Below are 12,900 nucleotides of genomic sequence, written 5' to 3'. Positions count from 1 at the left end.
TTAGACTAATTTTTTTATAATTTAAAAAAGAAAAAAAAACCCACAAAAAACCATTTTGGCTTAAAATCCATATTCATCTTTGATTTCTGAGCCACATCAATTTAAGGCTGTTAGGGACAGTTTCAGGCCAAATGCAAAATTTGGCAAAGCTCTGAGTAACTGCAGATGCAGATTTAAAATCTTGTGTCTCACTACACCATGTGCACTCACAGCTTCATCAGTGGTGACTAACTTGGCTAAACCCTGATCATCTTTCACCATTTCACTTTTGAGCAGTCACCTTAAATCTCATAAAATCTCTAGCATTTCAGGGCTTTACTTTAAAGAAATTCAAACTATCATCCTCTTCACTTACACTTTTTTTTTTGCTTTTGCTCAAATTTAAACTTTAAAAGCTTCCTCAGATTTTCAGGGGGTATTTTATCTTTTTTCTTTCGACTTTCAAAAAAAAACAGCAATTATTTATATGCATCTGCCAAGTTCCAAGTTCTTCCGGTAATTTGCATCTGTGTTCAACTATAAATAATTTAAACCTTTATGCCAGTGCATCATCTCTGATTCACCAAAACATGCATATTTACCAACACCTTCAAACTTCTCTTCCATTCCTTTGCTGGAGGCTGCTGCCAAACACATTTAAGAAAATACCTTGAACTGAACTTTTGAGCAAATGTGAGGCTCATGTTCAGAGCCAAAAAACAGCTGGGTTTTCACTAGACCTTATTTGGGAACTGAAAAGGCTATTTAAAACAAATTACATTTTTAAAGTAAGACACAAACACTCATCTATAGCTGGGAAAAAAAGCAAACCAACAACGTTTCATTGCATTCTAGCTATGAAGAAAATAAAGAAAATAAAAGCTTGGCTCAAACTTGAGTACACTGAAACAGGACATAAAACTGCAGCTTCTCATTCTTGAAAAACACATCCCAAAACAACACTTTTTCAGAGAGTCACAGAATCACGTATTATTTTGTGTTGGAAGGAACCTTAAAGATCATCTAGTTCCAACTCTTTTCCTGTCTAGCCGTCAGAGTCTGGGCTACGTTGCTTCCTGGCATCTCTGGGGCTTTTTCCCAAAGGTTGCTTTTCTTATCCTTCAGCCGCTTTCTTCCACTTTGACTCCTCCTGTCTCTCAGAGCACATTTCCCACATTGTGACTTCATCACACTCTTATTTTTATGGCTTCAACTGCCAAATCTACCTTTATGGGAGTGGCACACAACTTTCTGTCACATCACTGGAAGATGTTCAAGAGAACTGAACCAGGGAGGATGAGAAATCCCAACTCACCCTGGAGCCAGATCTAAGGTACAAAGCTCAGCTCTGTTCCTCCTCTCCTCAATTGTTTTGGCTATTTCTTGCCTTGTGAACATGCCTGTGCTGCTCAAACTCTGCTGAGATGAGCAGCCTCCTCTCACATTCAGAAACAAGCTATTTTCAGTGCTTCTGCTGCACTGTGGCACATGCTAATCCAAACCACTGTCTGTTCCCTCAGGTTCTAAAATTAGGATGTATGTCCAGAACTTGAGCACCCCACATACACTACCAAAAAAAACAAAAACAAAAAACAACAACAGCAACGACAACAAAAAAAAGAAAAAAAAGAAAAAAAAGGAAAAATATAACAAACAACCAACGAAAACAAAAAAAACCAACAAAACTGTGCCAAGCCTACTAAAAAATCCCAGCATTTCCCTCATTAAAAACTTATTGTTTGAGCCAACTCTATACTAAAGACCCTGTATAACATAAGAAAGCAGAGAGCTGATTACCAGCTTTATAATCAGCGTAACAGAGAAGACGACTGGTACAGAAATCAAATACAGGTTGACAGATTGTTTCTTCACAGTGAAAGCAAAGTCACTGCAAAAGCACTCCTTCATTATATGACTCCTTCAGTGGGGAGAGGAGCCCCCTGATCCTTCTTTCATGATTGCAAGAGGAGTGAACACCGTATTTAATACAAGGAAGAACACAGCAACTACATGAAGACTTCAATCTGTAGTTAAAATAACTTCCACTCTTGAACCAAAGTCTCTTTCCTTAACTGTGTAGTGACTCACAGAGATGACACTGGGAAAGCCTTCTCACTGCCTGCAGAAGGGGGAAGATGGACCTACACTTCCACTTTAGGTTCTGTTTTACCAAACCACGGCTGTCAAAACATGTCCCGTCAAAAGATATCAGTCAGCTCTATCTCCCACAGCCTCAGGAAATGGTTTAGGAACACTGCTCCACCACTGTATCAGATCACATATGCTATGGTCACACATTTCAAACTCCGTGCTGGAAATAAGGGGTGTAGTTCCCAAGAAACAGAAATATTTCCATCTCATGGACAAACTATTATTATTATTACTATTTATTATTTTTTTAAAGCCTCTACTAAGATAACATCAAGCAGTGATTAAACACTAAGAACTCCCACTTTGTGACAGAGTCAAAGTCTAGATCCACTCAACTCACAAAACTGCAAATCTGGCTACTTATAGCTCAAATGCACACTTTGTTATCACATGTCTTAGCTATTATATTTAACAAGAAACTAAGTCACGAATTATGACGAAAAACCTTAACACCTGCTATTTTGAAGAAGCACTGAAAATCTCCCTCTCTCAAAGAAAAAAAAAAGGTGAAGCTTGTTAACTGGCATTTCAGTGAGTTACACAGTAAATTTTAGAGGGTTTTGTCAGTACTGTTGTAGAATGCATGTACTGGTCTTTGTAACTATTTGCTCACAACTTTTAATAAACTCACAGAATGTTCACAGTTCACCCATAGAATGAAGTGTTGGCCGCTGGCTGCACAAATACCAGATTTTGATATCTCCTTAAAAACATTTTTTTCATTTTACCTGAATTTGTCTCCTCAGCAGAAATCCAGTTTCCCTCCTGTGCTAATTCTTTTAAGAGTCTCCTACGCATTTGTCTCTTTTCCCTCAGCACATTTTTGAAATTGTTGATGCATTTGTTCAGGTAGATGGTCTCTGCACACACTTTGTCAAGGCTCATGGGCCTGCACTCCTTTGCTGGCTCAGGTGGATGGTTCCCATCTTCTTCAAGCTCCCCAGGAGGTAACTGCTGCCCAGTAGGGATTTCAGAGTCAGATGATGGCATCACACTGGAAAGAGGATGCTCATGCGAAACAGAGGAAAGACTGCAAGGAGCAAATTGCATCTGAGCAGATGCTTCACTGTTGACATTTGCGTTTGCCTGGCTCTCAGAGGACTGACTAGGAGGGGTTTCTGCAAAGTAGTCAGAGCTGCCACCCATACCTGAACTGGTCAGCATAAGCGTGTTGTCATCATCCATCTGTAAGCCACTATCGTTTTCCAAAAGGATCTCAGAATCACTTGTCTCCAGTTTATGGAACACCACCTGCAGAGCAGACCTGAAGTGGTGAATAGCTTTCCCAAGCTTATTAGTGTAAAACTTCATGTCTACAAGATCAATGTTGTCCCGGGAGTGATCAAGGAAATACTGGGAATTTTCCAGGACATCCCTAAAAACCTGATCAGTTGGATCTTGATCATTCAGGTCCATTTGGATCATATCTTTCAAGCTGTCACTACTGTCAGCCATTTCATCTGTTGTATGGTCATAGCTAATGGTTGTCACCCCACTAGAAACATCTTCTCTTTGAACATCACCTTTCTCTGCACTGGTAAATTTGCAAGAGTTATCATAGTCTGTTTCAATTTCTTCTGTGTTTATCCCCTCATCTTTTTCTAGAAGAGAAGAAGAATTCTCAGTGACGCTTCTAGTGTCGAGCCTCTGCTCACTACCATTACTTGAAGCACACATCTGGCTTGCATGGCCCGAAGAGTCAGATGAGCAGCAGTGACTTCCATCACCTGATTTAGGTGAATTGATTGCCTCTGGAGGTTCAGCAAGGGCCTGGGAAATGTCCCTGTCATCTGAAAGCTGCTCACTGCAGCTTATTGTCTCTGCTTCCTTTCCACTTTCAGGTATCAAGGTGTCTTTCTTGGTCAAGTCTGACTTCGGCACAGAATCAAGTCTCTCCCCTGTACACTGTGCTTTCCTACTTGTGCTTTTATACTTAACCTGGCATGAGTCTGTCTGAAGGTGCTCAATTTCATCAGTTCTCTGAGCTCCATCAGGATTTATCGAGTTCTGATTATTTTTCTTGAAGCCAGACTGCGAAGAGACTGAATCTGTTTTCTGGCCTCTCTGTCCATTCTGCCGCTTTTGCTCCTCACTGGCAGCAACTCGGACCCCTGAGTTCTGCAGAAGGACAGACTTCTGTAAAATAAAGTCTCTCTGTTCACAACTCACGAGTTTCACAACTGCTGGTCTCGGCATTAATGGCTTGCCAGTACCAATATCTGACCTATAAGCATCTTTTATATACTTACTGCACTGAATACCATTGAAACAGTGATATTCAGACAAAAGGCTGCAGATCAGCTCTACTGTGTTTTCACCATCTTTCTCAGGGATGCCATAAAAATACAATACTGGTTCTTCCTTTTGTACCTCCCTTCTTGGCTCTCGAGCATGCATACCCTGGGTTTTGCCACTGGAGCCACCTTGCAGGCCCTCTATTTCACTCAAGACTGTGTCCACACAGCTGGAGACTTCATCCACAGAGCCTTTTATCAAGGTGAGGTGCTGACGGAGCTCCGCAATCTCTGTCTGGATTCGACTTATTCCCTGTAGCTCTTTAACAATGTAATCAACCACATCAGCAGACCGGTCTCTCGACTGCCTTCTTCGACTCTTGTATGCAATGGTCTTTTCCTGAGGAAAGCACCCTTGCCTTTCAGCTGCATCCCTCCAGCTCATGGTAATGCTCAAGGAAGAAAGGTCCTGCCCCTCAGACACTCTACCCTTTACTTCAGAGGAGCTCCGAGTGATACCATCAGAAGAACTCCCCTGCAAGTCCTTCTTGTTCTGCTGAACTGAACATGGTATTTTCACATAGCCACCCCAGTTCAGTTCCACCTCACCAACACACACTTCACTCACTCCCTTGGAATCATGTCCTCCATCCTGATGAAAGTCTCCTCCAGCCATGGAAAACTCAGTGCTTGGAGAGCTCCTCTTGATTCCACAAACAAACATGTCTGATTCAATCTCCACCGGGGAGAGCTGGCAGCGATGTGCATGGTTTGAATTATCATCTACCGGGCCTTGGAGAAGCCTCTTCATTTTGTCCCGCAGAAACAAATGGAGCTTTTGCTTCCGGAATTGCCTCCTGCCCTGCAGTTTTACAACAGGTTTTCTGTGCAGAAGTGAAATTTCATTTTCTTGCTTTTTCAATCTACTTCTAGCAAACATCATCAGCTGCACCTGTGTTTCTCATAGTGCTACAAGCTGCACAAGCACACATCAATCACTTCCCAATGCACAACTTGCATCCAGTTTTTATTCTGTCATGAGGCAGCTACCAAAAGAGGGGAAAAAAACATTACAGTTTGGTTCAAATAGAAATATCCAAGGTAACTTAAGAAGAAGAATAATAAACCCCCAAAAACCTAAAACCAGCATACACATAAAATCAGACAGAAAGAGGATGTGTTATTTAAAGTATACAGACATTGTCTTGGTTTTGGCCACCTCCCCAAATCAGGTTCTTCTTGGAATAAGTGTTCCTCACTCCCTCTTCAATTCAACAGAGCAAAAAAAAGGGTCACATTCAAAAAGCAATTCTATGGTCTTTTTTTCTACCAGGTTTGCGAATTACTCTCAAGCTTGAGCTTCTGGCAATTGTGCACTGTGTGACTTAATTACCCCTCAGATACAGAATTCTGACATTAGAAATTCTATCCTTGCACATTTCCTCTCTTTCAAGTTCACAATCTTCATCATTTCTTTCTTCAAACCAAAGCAGAAATCTAATTTAACTTGGCGCAGTACCAGCTAGCCCACAGGAATTACACAAAGTGATGTAAAGTGGCAAGAAGACTGGATGACAGATTTTAGGAGTAAAACCTTTCTGCTATTTTAGTATTTTCATCTTAATATTTTGCTACGAAGCAGAAAAAAAAAATCCAAAAAATGAACCAAACAAAAAAACCCTCAAAGCTTGCAAGCTCCAAGCTAACCTGCAGTTAAATATGCCACACTCAGCATATGCACAAACAGGCTGAGCTGACAGCATGAAGCTTCTGCATGTCACTTCTACTCCAGCTATGGAGATTTTGCAGTTGATTATTTTCCCAGATTTAAATCCTCTCTGTAATGAGCAAAATAAAAACAAAAAATTCCATAATGTTAACTATTTTAAACTTCCACGTGCTTTTACTGCCATACTTAATAAGCAACATACAATCAGTTTTTTCCTCTAGTGAGTAAGGCACACGAGACCCACGTAGGATCCTCCTGGAGGCAAGGTGACTGGAGAACACAAGTGTATTTGAAGATTCAGTTTGGACTTGCTGCCTGAAGTACGTATTCCGTCTCATATTCTTTTTTTATTTAAGGCCTATGGTAAATGACTTTCATTTTTATTGTTTCACTTTGTGGGTAGGAAGGGAGATAGTGTTTTTTTGATCTGGAGGAAGCAGCATTGTAAATACCAATCTCTATAATAAGAGCTTAATTAATATGCTATAAAAGAGGTTGCATCTGTGCTTCAGGTTTAAGTCCCATCATCAAGCATTTCCACTGAACTCCCATACCAAATGCAATACCTGCTCTTTTTTGGGCTAAACAAATCTCTGAGATTGATTGTCAGTTTCTTTAAAGAAAGTAAGTTTTCATTTTCTAGAATTTTCAGGCCATTGGTCCAGAAAAATCAGTTGGGATTTTTTGGGCTTTTCTTTTTCATCTATTTCCTCATATAACAAGGCCGACATAAGGAATATTTTCTCAGACACTCTTCCTCCACCACTTACACAGTTCAGCCACTTTCACTTGAGTAGGTAACTGATGCTTAACATCAAAAAATCACTTCTGTACCAGTTGTAAGAAATGAACCCTTGGAGAGCAAGCAATTGGATTCAATGGCAGCCAAGAGAGAGAGCTCCATGGTTGTGGCTCCCTATACATGTTGCTTGAGGGTAGCACACAGAAATGCTCATTTCAAATACTATCCAGCATATTGAACTCCAAGTGCTAGGAGAAAAGCCTACATATGCTTGTGCAAGGTTTCCCTCAGAAAGCTCTGTCTTTATCATGTTTCCTTCTTTATGCAGCTTTCAAGGCACCACAGAGGCATAATGATCACTTTAGTTTAAAAAAAAAAGATCAATTCAAGACAGAGCTTGCTCTCACTTCCTTTGTCTGCTACAACATTCAAGAGCAGCAGTTTTTTACAGAAATCACTTTTTTCCTGCTGAATACTTACTTGCAAGATTCCAAAGCTGGTAGCTCAGTGCAAACAGTACAATGCTGTCATTTTTACTTATATATAGTGATTGTAGCATATGTATATATGTATGTTGAGGTGTATATGTGTATATGCATATATATATATATACGCACACACACAAGAATATCTACTTCTTTGCAGATTTACACACACAAGAATATCTACTTCTTTGCAGATTTTCAAAAGCACATCTTTGATTCCATCAAATACCAGCAGTACCTTTCCATCTTTCCCCACGGAGGACAGAAACTGTTTCCTCCAAAGCTGGGAAGAAGGCCAGAGCAGAACACGTGGACAGCAGCTCTGGCTCAGAGGGAAGCCTTCCTACCTCTCTCTACAGTGGGTGGAAATGAAAGGAAATCACTGTTTGCCACCAAAGATCAAATCATTGCCCACTGAGTGGAATGCCAAGAACCAAGCAAGAGAATCGCCCTCTTTGTCCCTCTCCCACAGGCTTCCTCCCTCCATTCCCCACCCCAAGCCCACGCTCAGACCTGAAGCTCTGCGCATTCAGTCATTCTGTGGGCTGGTCCCAAAGTGTCTCTGCACCTCCTGCCACATTCCTTCTTCCTCCTCTCCACCCAGGGCTGTGTGCATGCTCCTGTCCCCTTCCACACTCCAGACTAGGCACTCTCCAACTTGTCTCCTATAAAGATCCCTTATTTCTCTCATGTTGTCTGTGTTAGAGCCATGCTTTTTTATAGCACAGACATGTGAAGTGACAATACAAGTTAATGCAGGTTCACCCAGGAAAAAAATCCAAAACCTAATCTAGATGCAAATCCTTGGTGAAATCCTTTTCTCTTCCAGAATGAATCCAGGAATCACATTAACACATAACAAGAAATCAAGTCTTTAAGGAAATAATATTTGGATCCTGGTGTCCTGCCAGATGCTGCAAGCCTTCACTGACTACACAAGGTTTGTTCTGACTGCCTTGTTAGCAGGCATTTCCTTCCAGGAGAACTCCATGCCCAGTTCAGTGCAGCTGTCACTGGATGTGCAGGAGAGCAGAATGCACAGGCATCACCATTTCTATGTTCCCCAACTTCTCAAAACAGAGCCAGGCTCAAGCTCAACATGAGCAATACATTGCTGCTTTACTTGGGGATGTTTGAGTTATTTTGCCATTCCCATGAAGACAAAGCTGACACACTAGTATTTTAGAGAGGGGAAACAGGTGAGCTACCACAAACACTGCACAGCTCATTACCTTGTAACTGGACACACTTCTGAAATAGCTTTGTAATACATAAACAACAGATATTTTTCCTCCTGACATACAGATTTGCCATGACAACAGGAGTAAAAAGCATGTATGCCAGCATCCATGAATGAGAGAAAAAGAACATGAGAAATCCTGTGAAGGAAAATGCAATTATGTTATCTTTGCTCATCAGCTGGGGATCAGCCATATTTTATGCTGACAGCATAAAACAGAGAGCCAGGCTCTCACCAGGGAGAGGGGAGGTGACTGCAAGTAAGTAGCATCAGTTTTGTGAGACACTGGACCAGCATAGTTCAAAACAAAGGCAGCATTGTGTGCCTTCAGAACTGCCCTACACTGCAGTGGGCTGGCTGCAGTCTGGCAGAAGAAAAGAAGGTGAGAGCACAAAAACCTGCTAAAATGAGGTATGTTTATCTTATAGAATCATAGAATTTTTTAGGCTGGAAAAGAGCTTTAAAATCATCAAATCCAACAATTTATCCAGCATTGCCAGGGCCATCACTGAACCATATACCTAAATGCCACATCTACATGCTCAGGGATAGCAACTCCACCACTCCCATGGATGGCTCACCCCAATGTCTGACATACTTTGTTAATGGCTATCTGGTTTTCATCACGCAAAAGTTAATATTGAGACACCTTTAGCTCACAACATCATGTGAGGAGGTGCTGGTAACCCAGAGTAGACGTGATGTTCAAGGAATCCAGCAAAGAGATATAAAAACAATTAACTATGATCAGAAAAATATTTCACAGCAGCCTCTCTGGCTATTGACTCATGCTACTGAGTGAAATCTTTTTGATTAGATTATATTTGCAGTATCATCCACACAAAGTGGTATTGCATTATCTGTACTAGCAATTACACTAGGAAAAGCAATAATAAATAAAATCCCTGATAAATGGTCTTCCTACTTTATAAAGTGCCATTTAAACATGAAGAATATGAATAACTAAAATGCAGGACATTGTGGGGGAAAAGATTTTGGCATTTAAAAGAGAAAGAAATCATGGCTAAGGCTGCCATAGCAACATCGCCCCAGCACTCAGCATGCTGAAGCATTGACTCTTCCTGAGAACATTATAGCATTTTAAAACACAATAATTGCTGAAAGAATCCCAGCAAGGCTTGACAGACATATGAAGGGTTATCACCAGTTTTGCTGTTTGACATCTGGAGATGATCCTGCAATTTTCTAATTAATACTGTGAGATTTAATTTTGGGTTGGATCATACCTGAACATGGCATTATTGCTTTGCTGCTGAGTATGTGTCTTTCTTCAAACCTTCTGATAATGAAAACAAATTCTAACTTTTGAGTCCTAGCATGGATGGTCAGAACAACAAGGTACTGAGCTGAGCAATCCTGGGCAAAAAGCAGCACAGCTGGAGAACAAAACATACTGTTGAGAAACACCACCTCAGGACATTTATGCTGAAAGTAATGTGCAGAAGAGACACATGGAACTCCACAGTGGATTGAAGAGGAAATACATTCATTCCAGTGAAAGGACAGTAGTTACAAAAGGATGACAATAATTTTACATAAAACAATGTGAGGAGAACTATTACTCAGTCCCTTGGTAATCCTTTCACAGTCCCTCTGCTGCCAAGCTTCAACCCTTCCTGTTCAGGAATTAATGCATTAGCTGCAAAACCACATCCCAGCCCTATTCGTAGAACTTTCTTAAGTTTATAAACACTTCCAAATATATTTTACAGGTTATACCTGTATTGTTTCAATACAGCTAAGCCAAAACTATGATAAAACACTTTAATGCAGGTATCAATGACAGCCAGCCTTCACATCTGACATATTACAGAAAAATTACTTAAAACTTTCTGGAACAGTTTGATAGTGACAAAAGGTCAAGTGAGGTCAATCAGCCAGCCTCAGGGTGGAAAACTAATCCAGGGAACACTGCACATAACACAGTTCTGCACCTCCCACATCACAGTTATTTCTCACCTTTTACATAAGGCCAGATGACCAAGGGAAAAAAAATCCACATTTGAATAATATTTTGTCATACCAACAAGGGTAGCTATTAAGTAAAGGAACAATGAAAATCACAAACTATGAGGGTAAGACACCCACTGAAGTGTTGTGGGCTCATGGCATTCACCAATGTAAAAACTTCTTAAATTAAACTAATGCAATGGAAGAGTATCACTGTGTAGTAGACAGAGGAGACAACACTTCCTGCCTTAACTCTTTAATACCCACTCAAACTTCGGGGACACCCTAGAAGTTAAGTGTGTCTCAGCTTTCTGTAAAATGGGGACTAATGTCTGTCATCCAGACAGCATCCCTTCTGTGAGCACAGATGGAGAGGGACTGAGACACCCAGGCTTTAAGTCCAGCTGCCTTGGGAATCCCTGGAGGGCATCTCAGCACCGTGCAGCCCTTCCATTCTTCAGTGCCTCAACGTGCTCATTCCCTCTGCTTCCTCCTATCCCAGCTTTTCCTGCAGGCTGGAGGCAGCAGTGCCTGGCACAGCGATGCACTGCCTGCAGTAACAAATGAGGTCTGTCACCACCTGGCAGCCAGGAAAAGGCAGCATCCAGAGACAGAAATAGGGGCTGTCCCCAGGCATAGAGGGGGAGGCACAGGCTGCAAGCTGCCGACCCTGTCAGTGCAAAGGCTCATGCCTGGTAAGCAGCAAGCTAACTATGAGGTGCCTACCTAGTTCTGAGACAACCCTGTGCTGAGGAAAAGGCAAAACGGATAACTGACTACTGAAAATAGACATCACAGCTGCTTCTTCCTATCTTATGTAAAAGTTACTTCACTCCTTTCCAGCAAATATAAAACCTGAGCAGTTTAAGAGCAAATGGGGAAATAATTAAGTTCAGCAGTACCCTGAACTGAGTATTTACAAAGCATGGGGGTTTTGTACACAGCTGAATCAATCAGTAGATGGCTCACCTATGACAACATAAAGCATTGATTGTTCCTTAAAGCTTTATTCCTTAAAGATTTATCCCAAATCAGGAACCTAAGAACAAAGCATTATATTGAACACATGGGCCAGGATCAAGAAGCAACTTCTTCTTTAAAGGAAACAGCTCCAAGAACTGTAACAAAATTATCAGGGCATGGTGACAAGTTGGCTGGCCATGGGATGAAAACTCTAGAAATCTCGGCCACACTTTGGGGAAAGATTTCTGATTATTCAGCTTATTATTAACCAGAAAGAAAACAGACAACACTGATATGGTATAAACACAGTACCCCTGGCTTAAATAAGGTTTGCATGCACTGTTATGAAAATTCTGAATGATGCTAAGAGCTCTGCCTAGACTAACAAAAACAGAAATGTGCTGTGCCTCTCCTCTACTTGCCATCCAAGTTACAGCCCAGTGCTGAACTACTGCTGGACCAATAGTGTGAACTCTCCAAGGCTTCCATTTCTGACAAGAACCACCATGAACTACTCATCAGTAAGCATTTTCTGAAAACTCTGATGACTCACGGATATTATTTGGAGCTGGTTTTCAGGTGCCAGTGCTTCAGCTCACAGGAACATTCAGGCAGGGAAGGGACAGGCAGCACTCACCAGTAAAGGGTGATGAATTAGGGAGCCAACTTCTGTTATCAGGGCAGAGAGAGCACAGTCCGGGTACAGACTGGTTTTACACAACCTTACTCACTGATTCTGACTTGTTCTGCACTCCCTTAGGACAGACACTTGACAGTGTTCAGCCAGGCTGGGTGAAGGTACCATATGCAGCAAATGGAATAAATAGGGTTTTACAGCTCATGATATTAAAACATAGCACGTGGCAACTAAAATCCTCCTGGGCTAAAACTGCAGCTTTACTTCCCTAAGCTCTCTCCTTTTCATCTCAGGGACTGAAGACCTTAGCATTCTGCATTAAGTCCTTAGATTTATCCCCAGAAGGCTTGCTCCATTAGCAAAAGAAACCTGCCTATATAAATGAAATGAAAACTGAAAAGATATCTGAAAACAGTCACACCATCTGCTCTGATTCATGAGCTTGTACAGCATCCTCATCGCTCCTGCATGCCAGTCATTCCATCTAATCAACTCACAAGCTTCCCAGCACAAGAAATCAGGCCAATGGCAAATACTCTGTGTTGAAAAAGCCCTCTTTCTTAAGTGACATTTAAGGAAGAATCAAACTAGTAATTTAATTACTTCAAGTTATTTGCTTCTCAAAATGATCAAATTTAAATTATCCCCAAGCTCCTTTCCCTTTAACTCTTCTTCCCATAGTGATTTTGATGTCAAATTCCAGCTGAGATACAAACCCTCCTAACAGAGAAGTATGAGAAGTAAACAGACACAACCTCAATTATACCAG

General features: G+C 41.2%; 1 protein-coding gene across 15 annotated transcripts in view; it reads right to left on the bottom strand.

The window, feature by feature from the left end:
• Positions 1 to 12,900, bottom strand: part of UNC13B (unc-13 homolog B) — a 205,960-nt gene that overhangs the window by 93,139 nt on the left and 99,921 nt on the right. For 4 of the 15 annotated variants that reach the window (XM_033085066.2, XM_042780182.1, XM_042780184.1 and 1 more), the window contains exons 1-2: positions 6,072 to 7,425; positions 2,859 to 5,410 (exon numbers count right to left, since the gene is read on the bottom strand). The exons of 8 other annotated variants lie outside the window; for them this stretch is intronic. In XM_033085066.2, coding sequence (XP_032940957.1) covers positions 2,859 to 5,307 — 2,449 coding nt within the window. In that variant the 5' untranslated portion in view covers positions 5,308 to 5,410; positions 6,072 to 7,425. Of the gene's footprint in view, positions 1 to 2,858; positions 6,010 to 6,071; positions 7,426 to 12,900 lie in introns of those variants that run through there. 3 more of the 15 variants (XM_042780183.1, XM_033085065.2, XM_033085067.2) reach the window with 3 other exon arrangements.

Source organism: Catharus ustulatus, chromosome Z, assembly GCF_009819885.2.
Source record: "Catharus ustulatus isolate bCatUst1 chromosome Z, bCatUst1.pri.v2, whole genome shotgun sequence".
NCBI classification, from domain to species: Eukaryota; Metazoa; Chordata; class Aves; order Passeriformes; family Turdidae; genus Catharus; species Catharus ustulatus.
Note: the sequence above shows the minus strand (reverse complement) of the source record. Positions and strands in the feature narration are given on the sequence as shown.